Raw genomic sequence first — 16,032 nt, 5'->3', positions numbered from 1 at the left:
AATACAACAAAGTGCTGGTGCTCTGATGTTCCCAGTTCCATGGTGGGTTCTGGTAGGGTGGATCCGGACCAATGATGTAAGTTCCAAAGCGGCAGATAACCAGTCTTCTTCCCAGGGCCCGCTTGCACCCTGATGGTATCTCTGCCAATTTTCGGTGGTGGTGCATTGGTGGAACAGTAGCGGCGGCGGCTCCTACTCAAAAGCCTGGTGGAAGAGCTACGTCTTGCAGGCCCTGCGGAACTGCACAAGATCCCACAAGGCCTGGATCTCCTCTGGAAGCTCATTCCACCACGTAGGAGCCGCCACCAAAATGTCCCTGGCCCTAGTCTTGGTAAATTTGACGTCCCTGAAGCCTGGGGTAGTGAAAAGATGTGCCCCCCCCCCGGACTGTAGTGCCCTCAGGGGAACATATGGGGAAAGGTGGTCCCTTAGGTATGCCGGACCCTGACCATAAAGGGCTTTAAAGGTAAGAACCAGCACTCTGAAGTGGATCCAGTACACTATTGGCAGCCAGTGCAGTGCCTTCAGCACAGGCCGGATGTGGTCCCACCTAGAAAGACCCATCAACAGCCTGGCTGCTGCATTCTGCACTAGCTGCAGCTTCCGGATTTGTGAAAAAGGCAGCCCCAAGTAGAGAGCATTACAATAGTCCAGCCTCGAGGTGACCGTCGCATGGATCACTGTAGCCGGGTCATCACAGTCAAGGAAGGGAACCAACTGCCGCACCAGCCGAAGATGATAAAAGGCCGACTTGGCAGTGGCTGCTACCTGGGCCTCCATCGTTAAAGAGGAGTCCGGGAGCACTCCCAAACTCCTAAACACCAATGCTGGCACCAAAGGCGCCCCATCGAAGGTCGGGAGAGGGAGTCCCAACCCTGAACCGACCCGACCTAGGCCCAGGGCCTCCGTCTTCGCCGGGTTAAGTTTCAGCCGACTCAGTCACTATGTGTAATCTGCCTTGAGTCCATGTGAGAAAATCACACTATAAATAACACAAATAAATAAAATTTAAATATAATCAGAGCAGGAAACCAGCCACAGAAGCAGTTGCACCCCTGGATGACAAAGGAATAAATAGATTGCTAAAGGAAGATGGGGAGATGGCAGAGAAGCCCAAAGAATTTTTTGCTTCTGTGTTCACTGTGGAATGTGTGGGGCAAATACACTACCCCTTCCACAGCCACTATTTTTAGGAAGAGGAGATGACAAATTGAGTCAAATTGAGGTGATGAGAGATCAAGCTCTAGACCTGTTGGGGAAATTAAAAACTGATAAGTCTCCAGTTCCTGATGGCATACACCCAGGAGTTCTTAGGGAACTCAAATGTGAAATAGTTGATCTAGTGACCCGTATATGTAACCTCTGTCTGCTGTTGGGCAGCCAGTCTGACTCAAGACCAGAAGATCTGGACCTGGCATTACAAGCCATGGCTGGGTGGCTTAGGCTGAGCCAACTGAAATTAAATCTGACAAAGACTGAGGTCCTGTGCCTGAGTTGGGGTGGTCTGTGGTTAGGGATCCTACTTCTGACCTTTGACAGGGCGCCATTGGTGCCAGCGTCAGAGGTTGGGAGCTTGAGAGTGCTCTTGGATGCTTCCTTAATGATGGAGGTCCAGGTAGCGGCCACTGCCAAGTTGGCCTTTTACCATCTTTGGCTGATTAGGCAGTTGGCTCCCTTCCTCAAACGTGATGACCTGGCAACAGTGAACCACACAATGGTCACCTTGAGACTAGACTACTGCAATGCTCTCTACATAGATCTGCTGTCCCAAATCCAGAAGCTACAGCTGGTGCAGAAAGCAGTGGCCAGGCTGCTACTGGTCTCCCTTGGAGAGAGTACATTCAGCCTGTGCTGAAAGCACTGTACTGGCTACCTATAGCATACTGGGTTCATTCAAGGTGCTGGTTCTTACCTATAAAGCCCTATATGGCCAGGGGCCTGCATACCTGAGGGACTGCCTTTTCCCATATGTTCCCCAGAAAGTACTGCAGTCATGATCACAAAATCTCCTTGTCCTCCATGGCCTTAAAGATATCAGGCTGACTACAACTAGGGCTAGGGCTTTCTCAGTGGTGGCTCTGCTTTGGTAGAATGAACTCATTGGGGACATCATGGCCCTGTGGGATTTATCACAATTCCACAGGGCCTGCAAGCCGCAGCTCTTCCGACAAGTGTTTGATTGAGATGCCACATTAAATTGCCCAATATCAACGGAGTAACCTATGCCCTATAATCCACTCTTGGCTTCCTGCTTTAACGTCTTTGCCCACACTAAGGAACTATGTGCTAAGGAGCCAGACACCAGCTGTATATTTATTGCTGGCCAGATTCCCCCATTGTGGCTGATAAAGGCAGTCTTTTTGCCGCCGTATATAAGTAGCACCGTCTGAATTTGTTTTTATGATTTTAATTTGTTTTAATTGTTTTAATGTTTTTATGAGGCCAATGGGCCCGTAAGCGGCCTTGAACCTGCTTCAGAGGGGAGGGCAGGGGAGGGCATTAAACAAACAAACAAATAAATCTATCATTAATTCAGTAACTGTACCAGAAGACTGGAGAGTAGCAAATGTTACAGCAATTTTTAAAAAAGGGTTCAGAGGGGAACCAGAGAATTACAGGCCAGTCAGCCTGACATTTGTCCCAGGCAAGTTAGTAGAAACTGTAATCAAAGTAGAATTATTAGGGGCATAAAGGAACAAAGCCTACTAAGGGGAAATCAGCATGACTTCTGCAAAAGGAAGCCAACCATTTGGAGTTCTTCGAGAAAGTGAACATGCATGTAAACAACAGTGGGCATAGCAGACATTATATACTTGAACTTTCAAAAGGTTTTTGACAAGGTGCCTCACCAAGGACTCCTCCTGACTAGATGGACCATTGGTCTGATCCAGCAGGGCTCTTCTTATGTTCTTAATAGGGCAGTGATTGACCTAAGCAAAAAATTGCTTGCTGTATGTCTGAAGAGGCTAGTGCATCTGATGAGATGAATAAGTGATAACTTATGGTTTTTTATCCCATTTCACACAGTGGCCAAACAGATGCCCTCCAAAAGCAGGACATGGAGGCCAAGGTTTATCTTCCTTGCCTTGGGATTTCATGTCTCCTGCCTTGCCCCCCCCCCCCCAATTCTATCTCTCACTACCTCTGAAAGGTACTCTAACTTTTTAACAGTTTTCCCACCAGTGGAACCCAAAGCAGCGTATCTCATTCTCCCTTTTTGCATTTTATCCTCTGAGAGCATGTGACTGGCCCAAGGAGATGCAACAAAATTCCACAACAGAATGGGGATTTGAATTTTGATCTCACGTATTGTAGTCTGCCACTTTAACGACACCACACTGGCTCTCTGCCATGCAAGTAACACAGACCCTTTCTCCTCAATACACATCCTATCTGTGGTGAGGTTTTACCATTACAGTATGATATAGAATAAGCAGGAACAATTATGGGGGATAAATTAGTGAGAAGCATCTCTCTGAAGTATCCAGTAAACATGAGCACTTGCTTATTTTAAAACAAACAAATTATTGTTCTTATATCTTAAGTCTTTTTCCTATATTGGGACTCAATAAGACAGGCCATTTACGTATGTGGTTACTAAAGGGCATGAACTCTTAGTAGCCATATAAAGTGAGGGCATGTCACGATTGTGCTGGTGGGCCAGGCAGGGCACAGAAAGTCCAAAACACAGTCCAGGGTCAGGGCACCAGATAAGACAGAGTAACGTGAGCAGAGTCCAAAATACCAAGTCAAAACACAGTCTAGGGTTACCGGAGATTGCAAGCAGAGTTCAGAAGCCGAAAGCCGTTTGTCAAAAGTCAGGATACACAGTCCGAAGTCAGGGAGCTGGGGAAACAACCTCATACAAGCCAAAGTCAGGAGCCGGGAAGTCAGAATGAAAACCAGGAGACAGGAATGCAGGATCCGGGGTGCAGTGATTTGTCTATGAGATTAGTTGCCAGCACGAGTTGGGAATCTGAGAGAGCCGCCTAAAAAGCCCGTTCTGCTTGTTAGCCAATTACCGGCCGCTAACAGGGTCCTGGCTCTGCTCAGTACTCTCGGCTTAGAGGATGTCGACCTCACATGTGCGCCTCCTTACGCCGGGTCGCCATGTCCCGTCACCTCTGATCGCGCAAACGAGCCACCGGTGGGGGGGGAATCAGGAGGCGTGGTGCTTGTGCTTGGCTCTGCCGGTGCGGCTCCAAGTGTAAACTCTCCTGATAGCTGGGGCTCATCCTCCGCAAGACTTAGGTCTGGTGATTCAAGGGGTGCAGGGAGCTCACCCTTGGACGTTGAGGGCGCAGAATCCCCGGGGTCAGGGTCTACGGGGTCGGGCTGCACTGCAGGCATGACAGGGCACAGCTTTGCCTTTAGTTAGGCTGACAGAGTCAGACTGCAGCACCATAGAAGGAAAACACTACACAGTTCTTCGTCCAGCAAACCTCAAGCCATTGGAGACATCTACACATTAAACGGGCTCTATCTTTATGATGTTCTACTGGGGGGGGGGGCTGCGTGTCAAACTTCTTGTGCTAGGTAGCTTAAAATTGCCTCTCTTCGAACATGTAAAAAGGCTTTGGTTGGTCTTGGTTCCTCAATAGCTCTTTGAAAAACTTCTGCAGGTTTTGGAAAGGAGTGCTTATGTCCAGTTATATTTCCCTATCCTTCTACACCCAGCTGACCTAGCCTCACTGGTCACTGGCTAGATTACTGTAAAGCATTTTATGCAGGCATTCTTCTGAAGACAACTTGGAAACTTCACCTGGTGCAAAATACAACTGCCTACAAAGTGGACAGATTCAATAATATATTGAAAAAGCTGAAACAACTGTACTAGCTTCTAGTTTGTTTCTGGTTTCTGGTGCTGATTTTTATCTTAAAAACCCTTTTCAACTTGGGTCTCAAATATCTCAGACACCATCTTTCCTGGTGGAGACCATGGACATGTTCAGATTATGCCAATAATCTCTTCTCATCAGGCACTACAACTAGCCTTGGTGAGAGATCGCAGTGCTGAGAGATTTTCTGTAGCTGCACTTCAATTATGGAATAGCTTTCTTAGATTAATACATTTTTGGCCTTAAAAAAACTTGTGATATCAATGAGAGGTAGTTTATGTAAGTAGCTTGCACAGAGGTGGTGTTTTAATGTCTTTTATTATGGGTGTGTCATAATTAGTGTTTCTTCATTTGAATTATAATTATTTCAAAGACTGTTAAGTGCTTTGATCTTTTTTTTGGAAGAGTGGGATGTTTTAAATAAATAATGATAAATTACCTGTAAGTTAGGATGGTGACCAGCTTTGTAGCAAAGGGAGAGACATCCTCACACTTGTTTTAGAAGGAAGCACAATTGTGGCTGACTGGCAGGAGTTAGCATGAAGGGAAGCTAATGGATTTACCCTTTGAAATGCCAGTGACAGGAAACAGAGATCTCTTGGCTGTGTGCTAGTGGAATCATTATTGTTCCAGAGACACAGCTTTAACAGAACACTATTAGTGCATATTACTGCCATTATAAGACTTCCTTTGAAAACAATGGGATTTAACTGGCTAGGCCTGGATTGTTAAAAATGGATATGTATTACCAAGGATGAAGGTAAATTGATAAAACAAAAATTTGCTGTCCTGTTTTCATTTTTAAGGAAGTCATTTCAGCATAAAGTGTTTCAAAGCTTCTGAGAAATATTTTTTAAAAAATATTTTACTAAAGAAAGATCAATAATTTATTATTTATGTATTTACTTCATTTATTTACGCCCTATTGGGATCAAAAGCTACTTACATAGTTATCATCTCTTCTGTTTTATAATGCATATTTCTCAATACATCTCAAGCCAAGAATGTCAGTTATCACCTCAGGGCTACAAAGCAATTCAACATCCCATTAAAATGGCAAAACATTTGAAGATGCTCCTTTTGATACCCATTTGGCCTGGTCTTGTTTCAAACTTTTGACTACGGCTGATTTTTCAATATAATCACAGAAATAGTGTTCAACCCCCAAAAAACCTATTATGGCTGCGGTCACACGCAACATTAGCCACGCAAGAGATACGGAAGACAAGCGGAGTTTCCGGTCGCGATCTCACCAGCACATCTGGGAAGCGTAGCGCTTCCGTGGCACAACTGAGGCTTCCTGCCGTAAAAGCGCAGCAAAAAACTAGTACCTTGGAGGTACTAGTTTCCAGAAACTGCGGGGCAAGGGCGGGCGTCTGATCGCGTTTCCGGTGGCATCCGGCGCCCGCCCATGTCCCCTTGCGGAAAAGGGGTTTTTTTCCCCCAAGTCTCCGTGGATGCGCACACGCACCCAATGGAGCATGCGCATTCGTAGTGTACACAAAAAAAGAAAACCAGTTCGCCGCGCCGTGCGCTTCTTCATTGCGCGCAGGCGTGTGTTGTGATCGGCACCTCTCCCTACCCACGGAAGCTCCACAGTACCTCCACAGAACCTCCACAGTAGGTCTGATCGCTTTACTGCATGTTAGTTTGCCCCGGGGCAAACAGCCACACTTCTCCTCTGCAGTTTCCTGCCCGTGTGACAGGGGCCAATGTAAGAAAAATATTATGGAATAATGTCCATTGAAACATCTTCAGCAGAGAGTTACTGAAACCCACAGACTCTTTATCCCATATATTTTTCTTATTTTACCAGCTGTAAGCTTACATATATGGACACTGAATTCATTTGGATTCATAGTCTTTGCTTCAGGTTCAGAGTAAATTATAGGTCTATAACAACTCACGATATCCAGATTTTAGAGTGACATCCAAACAGCTTATAAACTAACAGTTTGTAAACTATCTGTTTGATAGCAACATTAAGTGAAAGCTAGAATGCCTAAATGTGCTCATGTAGGATCACCCCACTGAGTTAATTTCACTACTTACAAGAGAGGGCTGATTCTACACAGTTTTATCTAGAGCCTTATTTTAAAATAGAAACTCACTGACTTACTGTGTAGGCTTGGTCCTGAACCAATGGATGCCCCTTTAGGAATAACAGGCATGAGGGCATGCTGGATTGCCATCTCCCACATCCGTGCCACATCTGGACCACAACCACTCGTGAGAACACTGTTATTAGCTGGAAGGCTAGCTGGATTTTCAATATTTTCTCCAACATAGTAGACTATGTTTGCTGTGGTTATTTCAAAACAATGTGGATTAGCTCCTTCTGGCAATAGGCTCAAGTTTTTTGCAGGTTCCAGGGATAAAATTTCAGATAGTGGAATTTCCTGGGAAGAATAATTATTATTACTAATTTTTACAATACTTTTCCATAAGCACAGTGCTCTATATTAATTCAGTTGCCTATGGAGGACAAGATTGTGCTGTGGTCATCAGACAGGCAAAACATTTGCACTGACTCCAGTTAAGCCTTATTCTATAGCTGCAGAGCTGCACCAGTTAGGAAAGCTAGTTCTTGGATCTCAGATTTTAATACCACATCTTACCAAAAATGCTGATTCTTTCCAGCTACCTCAAATACACAGTGAAGATTCTCTGCTTTCCTCCTTTGCATAGGATGCCTCTGTTTGTGAGACAGTGAGTACATTCACACATTGTGACAAACTGAGAGTAAACCAAGATCACAGTTTGTTGTCATGTTCACATACTCCCATTGATCCCAGTTTCACACTGAGAGCTGAGTTTGTTTCGCTCCACAAAGGGTGTTCTAACCTTGAGTTTAATCTCAGTATAGAATCCCAACTTTCTCAGGCATCCTCATTCAGACATATGGATGAATTAAAGATTAAGATTCACAAGGGATGTGTGCAAGCATGCAACAAACTTCACTTAGTTAAATTTAAGTTTAATTTTTGGAACAATGTAAAAGGTTATAAAAACAGCCTATCTGTTTCAGTATTCCTGTTTCACACAGTGGCCAACTAGTTGTCTACAGAAGGCTGATGAGCTGGGCATGGAGACCAAAGTCTCCCCCTATTAGTGCCTTCCTACCATTTCAATGTACTCCCTTTTGATGCACATTTTGCCCGGACTTGTATTACCCTCTTGTATTCAGACGTGCTCAAGATCAAGGAACTGAACCCCAGTCAGCTCAGTCTTCACCCAGTACTATAATCACTCCACTTTTCTGACTAATAAACATTTAATATTTAATTTCTCCTTAGAAACTACAATGAAATCAATGAGAAGTGGCTTAGCTTTAAGGAGAGTTATGACAGCTGTCCTAGAAGACAACGGAAGCCCTTTTTAACACTATTATTATGCCTGATAGTTAAATGATGCAACGCTATGAATGAGTGACCTCCAAAATGACCTATCATTATCAGCCTTGCTCAGGTCTTGCAAACTGAGTGTCATGCCTTCCTTTATTGAGTCAATCTATCTCATGTTGGGTCTTCCTCTGTTTCTTCTGCCTTCAACTTTTCCTCGCATTGTTGCCTTTTCCAGTGACTCTTGTTTTCTCATAATATAACCAAAGTACAATAGCCTCAGTTTAGTCACTTTAGCTTCTAGGGAGAGTTCAGGCTTGCCAGTACAAAAATGTAGCAAAGTATGAAGGACTACAATATACTGATATAATCACAGTCAGTGTTCTGTGACACACATAACCAACATGAAGCTGTTTTTACCTTGTAGTATTTGCTTCCAGTGTCATTTTGAAACAGTGTAATACATTTACTGTCTAACCTCCAGTAGTGTCTCTTCCTCTGTATTGAAATAAAAACAATTAAATCCATTTAGTAAAATGTTAGTAGAGACTGTAGTAATGATGAAATAAAACAAAATGTGATAAAGTAATTTGATTAATTTGATGAAGATATATTACAGTGGAGAATAATTACATATTTAATACAGAGAACTGCTCCATAGCATTCTTTCAAAGTTACCTAGAAGTGATATTTTCAAACTTATTTTGAAAATATCCAGTTCTTTTGCCAAAATCTATATTTTCGAGTGATAAATTTATTGAACTAGGTGTCTTCTGCTTTGATGCAAAATATCTGTATGATATGTCCTAGCATTTGATCACGTTTACTGAAGGTTACTGCTAACAGCAATTTTACATCAACTGACCGCAGCTCGGACTCAGTCTGACACATACCACTGATTCATCATAATGATTATACAGACAGGTCTTTGTTAGACAATAATGGAAGGTGTGCTGTGGCAGTGTTAGAAAATGGGCAATTATTTTCCAGTTACGGTTGAGGGGAAGTGAAGCTTTGGAGTACAGATGGAGATGTGTTAGTGCTTCCTCTCGTTACGGTTGAGGGGAAGTGAAGCTTTGGACATATCTTTAAACATATCAGTAAGCACACAGATTTTAAGGAGTTTTCACAAAGCTGATGAGGAAAGCTGGAAATAAATGCCTCTATCCAATATGGGAGCCTCTCATTCTTTACTTGAACCCCACCTAAATGGTAATAAATACTGACAGACCCATCACTCTGATGGTGTCTGAAAGTGTGGAATTCTATTTAGGTGGCATGAACAAGTGGAAGAGTGTGCACTGAGTCCAGGTCACCTAACTTATTTGCACTGTGACAACACTTTAAGATCTCTTCTGATGTTACCGTAGCAATGTGGGAGAAACTGCAGTCTGTCGCTCTCCAGAGTGCTTCAGCAATCTTAAAAGTTTCAGAATATGTTGAAAGAGGTATTTCCAATACCAACACTGGTTTTCCCCCCAGGAACCAAGCAAATACAGAAGGAGCCATTCTATATACTAGATCTTCCAAGGCTAGCAGAGGAGCGTGCAAAGACCATGCAGTACAGGAGGGCAGATACTGTATTATTAAGGCTATCATGATATGTGGGCATTTTGCTTCAGAACTGTCATGATGCAGATCATCTAAACAGTGATTTAGGGATCATTAGTATGTTCAGAAAGCTATGCTTACAGCATTAGAGCTATACTTGCACCCTTGGTTGTTAGATGCTACTGTTTGTGTACTTCAGTGGAGCTCATTCACAAAAAGAAACCTATTTCCTCACGTGGATTGAGTTTCCTGTATCAGAACAACAGCCCTTACACAGTAAAGGTGTTTCTGGAACAATCTGAGTGAACAACATAATCCATGGTGTTGTAAGGTGAGGAAACAATTGTGGACTCAGCTTTGCTCCATTACATCAGACAAAACTGGATTACTCCCATGAAGGTGCAGCAAAGAAAGTGGTCAGCTTCATCTCTCCTACTTCTATGTGTATTACACTATAGCCTTGCACACTTGGCTTTTATCATGTATATATGAAAGCAATGAAATCCTTTTTATCTATTAAAAAGGACAGTGAGAAGAAAGTGGTTTTCCATAATATGCTTGATTATACTAATACTGATTTTATTGTCCTAGAACTTGGTCATATGTTGCAGTGTGTCAAGGATAAATCTGGCCCTCTGGACTAGTTTTGGGCTCTAATTTCCCAACAAAGGTAGTAAACCACATAGTTCAAGCTAAAAACATTTCAATTTAAAAGCCTAAAACAGAAAACATGAATTAAAAAAACCCACAAAGGTTTCTCTGCTTTCATGATGCTAACACATGGCTGTGTATTCAGAATTATTCTTTGATGGCCCCAACCTCTCTCTTTGTGGAGTCCTTGGATCCTTTGTACACATGGAGAATTCTCTGATAATCAAGGGAATGGGGGAGTGCCTCTTGCACAGAGCTTCAAAATAACCACACCAGAGAGACTCCATGCATAGGGGGCACCCAATGGATAATTATCATCAAAGTGAAGATTTCTTTGCTCAACATCTTTCTTACCAGAGTGTCTTTGCTTGTGTAATGAACCATCCATCCCTCCTTCATGACTGTGCTGCTTCTCCTTTTTGTGTGCTTGATAGACTGCACCACTCTCATTAATGGAATATTGTTGCTTGTTGAAGGGCTGTTTACAAAAAATAATACATTGAAGCAATAGATGATTTTTTATAAAAATGAGAAAAAGTCCTTCCAAAGCATTAAAAACCAATTGATCATACTCGTCTAATGCTTGTACAGTTCACTATAGGTGCTCCTATATGGCTATATTGCAAGCAGAATGGAGGATGTCATCCTGTCAGATTTATCAGAATTTCCACAGAAAAGACTGTGAGAGGTAAAATCAGTAATGCACATGTCAGGCCTTATAACCCATAGCAAATAGTGATAGAGGCTTACATACTGAATCTAACTCTTGTTGCCCTATGAAATGAGGTCTTATGATTGGAAGCACAAACAACACTACACAAGAGGCCTCTTGCAGGATTACACCAAAGGTCCACATAGTGTAACATCTTGTTTCCAACTGTGGCAACCAGATGCTTCTCAGAGGTTTATAAGCAGGAAATGAGGCCCAAAACCCTCCTCTGTTGTTTGTCCTCAGCATCTGGGGACAAGATGTTGAGATCTGATGTATTAGAACATGGAGGTTCTATTTAGACAGTGTGGCTATTAAGTAACCTGAATTTGAGTACTGCTCTGGCATTATGCCTTCAGGAATGTGTTATGCAGATGTTCAAATGTTAGGTCTGTTCTATCAAATCTGCATTTCTTTCTGCAGTTATATTCTCTCTGAGATTCATGTATATTTGCAGACAAGATATGTTAATAGTGCAGTCCTAGGCAGATTCACACAATTCTAAGCTTAAACAATTCAATGGACTTAGAAGGGTTAACTCTATTTAGGATTGTACTGTAAATCCTGGGTTGGATCAATCTTCGAATTTCCACTTTCAGCTCTAATTGCAGAGACACAGCCAATGTAGAATAGTGGTTAGGGTTTCAGACTATAATGAGGACTCAGTGTTTTGGACCTAGGTTTAAATCCCCACTCTGCCATGAAGCTCACTAGTTGATCTCAAGACACACATAGGGTGCGTTCAGACACGCCGTTTGATCTGGTGTCATGACAGTTAAGCAACGGATTTTATATGCACGATCACACAATCAACATCTGCCTCCCATCCCCAGCTGTTGGTTTCCGGCTCAAAACCCCTTTAACCTGGAGCCTTTCGTTACCAGGTCCCAAAGTGGTGTTTTCTCAGCTCTCCCTTTGAAAGCCACATTTTCCCCCTGTGTGGTGTCAAGCCACTTCCGCTTTAAACCCCCTCCCTGCTCGAAAGCTGCCTGAGGCTTCCGCTTTTCACCCACCATTTTTTTGAGCGTTGGCGGTGCGCGCATCTGTGGAGTTCCGTTATTGTGTTTAGAAAACCGACATTTAAACGGTCACTTATCTTAGAGTTTAGATGAGTTTCGGATCTCATGGAGGCCATTTTCGGATCAAACGTTTAAAGGGAAATATTTTGTTGGAGGGGTTGGATTGATTCACCCTGGTGGTTCTGCGCATGTGCCATGGTAGTTTCGCCCCCCCATTCTACAGATGAGCACCTATGCGCATGTGCAAACTGAGAAAAATAAAAAAAACTGCTGACACATGCTCCCGCGCATCGGTAGTGTAGACGCCGGGGAGCGACGTCACTGCACGGTGAGGTGTGATAAGGGAGGTAAGTGTGATTGCAATTATCCAGATCAAATATAATCCGGTCAGAACCGGAGCAGTTTAACCCACTCTCAGCATGCCGTCTGACCGCAGCCATACTCTCTAAGGATAACCTGGGTACAGCGGCCATCACAAGGTTTGCTGTGAGGAGATGATGGAGAAGGGTAGGAGAAAAACATACTCAACAGACAGACAAGCTTTCCCCAGACCTAGCAGTACTGGCAGTATATTTTTTTCACTATGCAAAAATTCACCTGATCATTCTGTTACTTTCATCATGGTCAGGATCAGCATCTTGCATTTCTCCATTATCACCTTGGTTCATGATTGCCATTTCAGCATCATGGGCCAGAGTCTCCTCCATTTCATCTAAGAGTCCGCTGTTTCTCTCACTGTCATTGTCATCACTTCCTTCTTCCATGACCACATCAGACTCAGCACCAGGACTAAGCAAATCTGGAATGTATTAAGAAACCCTCAGAAACAAATCTGAAATATACTCTGGCATTAAGCTCAGCTCTACAACTGACTATTGCATCTGGAAGCCATACGTAGCTAATAAGTATTCTTTCCCTTCTAAGATATTTTTGCAGCAGATAGGTGGATAGATGATAGATAGATAGGTAAAGGTAAAGGATTCCCTTGCTCGAAAGCCAGTCGAATCCAACTCTAGGGATGTGGTGCTCATCTCCGTTTCCAAGCCGAAAAGCCAGTGCTGTCCAGAGACATTTCCATGGTCATGTGGCAGGTATGACTAGACACCAAGGTACATGGAACACTGTTACCTTCCCACTGAAGCGGTACCTATTTATCTACTTGCAATTTCTTGCTTTTGAACTGCTAGGTTGGCAGGAGCTGGGACCAGAGATGGGAGCTCACTCCATCTTGCAGCACTCGGGTCTCAAACTGCTGAACTACTGACTTTTCAGTCTGCAGTTCAGCGTCTTAACCACTTCTAAAAAAACTTCTTTAAATTTAAATAGACTTTAATATGAAATAGATTTTAAAAGCTGTTTTGATTCCTCTAACATGGTAACACACAAAAGTGTCAGGACCAAGACATGGTAGTGCTTCTTCACACATGATCCAGTTTATTCCTGCTTTATCACTGCAGAAAAAAGAACCAGAGGTTTTTTTAGAACCTGCTTTGATTTTACATCCAATTGTAAAAAGATATCCTTCATTTTAGATTCTATGTACTTGTGGGGAAATGCATTTTATTTCTTAGCACCCTGGACCACATCTGTATTTTAAAAACAGAAAAGAGCATAGCAATATCACTACATAACAGGACAGTATATATGGATGTGAAATGAAAAGCAAAGGGGGGAGGAGAGGCAGACATACGAAAAAAATTATTTCAAAATATATTAAAATGTAATGACGCTCCTCTGGATAGAGCTGTAAAGATTCTAACACACTAACCCTGGCATCCATGTTATCAGAGAGTGATGAGAACAAGAAGAAACAAGAACTGTCTCAACTATCTGAGGCAATTCGATGCTGTGGCAACACTGTACCACTGCCAGACTCGCCCGCCCAAAAAAGGGAGCAACATAAGAAAAAATGTTACTTTTCAGAAGATGCTAAGGAACCTAGTGGAGCTGAGGATCCAGATGGACAACCTCAAAGACTCACCTAGGAAACAAAGGGCTGCTAAGGACACGACAAAGCTAGCAAAAAATTGACTCTACCTTTTCTGAAACCTGAGACAGAGAAAGGGGTTGGGAGCAATCATTTTAACTGCCATGACAATGCAGTTGGTGTGCCAATTGCAGTAAAACCCCTTCTGGGTAAGGTGGCAGAATGGCCATTTAATCATGACAGATTTAACTAACCTTACTTTTAGAAAACATAGGGCTTCATCCACTACATTGCAGACAAATATGCATACAGGGCTCCCAGTATGGCACAGTGCATCATAGTTTCCTGCCTCCTCCTAATGCATATTTATGTATGCTTGCATACTGGCATCATGTGACACCATTACAGGGAATAGTGAAATTGTATAAATTTTCTACACTCGTTTGAACACATGAACATATGAAACTGCTTGGTCCATCAAAGTCAGTATTGTCTACTCAGACTGGCAGCGCTTCTCCAAGGTCTCAGGCAGAGGTCTTTCACATCACCTACTACCAGATCTTTTCCCTGGAGATACCGGGGATTGAATCACAGACCTTCTGCAGGCCAAGCAGGTGCTCTACTACTGAGCCACAGCTCAAGGAGTGCCATATAGCTCTATTTTTGTAATGGCCTGGACCTGAGCAAATGCAGTGGGGAAGGAGACAGTAATCTATAATGTGCATCTACAGAAGTCAGGCTCAAATCTTACTTTTGACAGTTATTTTTAGTAATTTAGTGCCATCTACATGCAAAGTGCTTTATAGAAGAATGTCACAGCATCCAATCTATGGACACAATCCACCACCATCCTCTTTATCGATCAATGGTGCTTTCTCCCATTCTCTCTTCATGTCCACAGCTACAATTCGGGGCTTGGACTCACCCAGGGTCCTATTTGCAGCACCACAGGGCCCTACATAGTTTCCAGAACACCAGCAATGAGTGAAATGTTAAAGGTGGCCATTCTTCACAGAGTAGGAACTATTATGGTAAAATCTCTTAAATAGGGTATTTCCTCACCTTGAAAATCATGAGTAGATCTAAAACTCAATTACCATTGTGTTTGATGCAATTTTGTTTTGTGATTGTTCCAGAAATAACATAACATGGAGAATAGGGTAATTTTTAAGGGTTTATATCTATTGGCTGATACACATTTTGTGCCAGGATGAAATTTTTGAGTGTTCTCTCAATGAGCATTGCTTGGTGTATGTTTATACCACCAGCGATCTCTTATTTTGAAGGCAACTTTTAATAAACATTTCTGTAATCTGTGAGATGGGTGTTTAGGTTGCAAACACACTTGAATAGTTTCCTGAGAGGCACTTTCCAAAGTGGGTATTTGGAAGACCATTGATGGGAGATTTAAAAAACCCTTTCCACTAAAACTGACAATGGCCCCGGTCACACGCGCAGGAAACTGCGGGGGAGAAGTGTGGCAGGAGGCCCCGGGGCACAAACACACTTGAATAGTTTCCTGAGAGGCACTTTCCAAAGTGGGTATTTGGAAGACCATTGATGGGAGATTTAAAAAACCCTTTCCACTAAAACTGACAATGTTAGCCATATGAGATTGCTTTTGGAGAAGACTGTGCACCCAGAAGGAGCACAGTGGGAAACACTCACTGAGGATACTCCTCTAATATTGGTACATTTTGTTATTGGTACTCAGGTACATGTAAAGTGAATGACTCCTCCTGGGAGTATAAAAATGCTATTTAGCCATAACTTGGAATAGGCCTAATATGACTGTACAAGTACATTTCATATTAAAAAGTACTTCTTCAATGGATGGAATTTTTCTGTACATTTGTTCAGAGGGTGGTTGCTTGGTTTAGTTTAAACTTGGAGGATAAAAAAACTGGAAAAGTACACCTCCCAATTGCATGTTTATAATAAGTGTCATAAACTCACCCTAACAACAATAATCTGTTTAAAACTACCATTTCCCTAC

At 42.7% G+C, this 16,032-nt stretch overlaps 1 protein-coding gene across 1 annotated transcript in view; it reads right to left on the bottom strand.

The window, feature by feature from the left end:
• The window catches only part of PRKD1 (protein kinase D1), a 200,013-nt gene that overhangs the window by 17,925 nt on the left and 166,056 nt on the right, over positions 1-16,032 (bottom strand). Inside the window, exons 8-12 of the mRNA XM_015407677.1 lie at positions 14,592-14,596; positions 12,707-12,885; positions 10,736-10,859; positions 8,600-8,677; positions 6,958-7,237 (exon numbers count right to left, since the gene is read on the bottom strand). Coding sequence (XP_015263163.1) covers positions 6,958-7,237; positions 8,600-8,677; positions 10,736-10,859; positions 12,707-12,885; positions 14,592-14,596 — 666 coding nt within the window. The remainder of the gene's footprint in view (positions 1-6,957; positions 7,238-8,599; positions 8,678-10,735; positions 10,860-12,706; positions 12,886-14,591; positions 14,597-16,032) is intronic.

The sequence above is a fragment of the Gekko japonicus genome, unplaced genomic scaffold (genome assembly GCF_001447785.1).
Source record: "Gekko japonicus isolate JY-2015 unplaced genomic scaffold, Gekko_japonicus_V1.1 scaffold1565, whole genome shotgun sequence".
In the NCBI taxonomy this organism is placed as follows: domain Eukaryota; kingdom Metazoa; phylum Chordata; class Lepidosauria; order Squamata; family Gekkonidae; genus Gekko; species Gekko japonicus.
The sequence above is the reverse complement of the archived record's forward strand: the minus strand, read 5'-3'. Positions and strand labels throughout refer to the sequence as shown.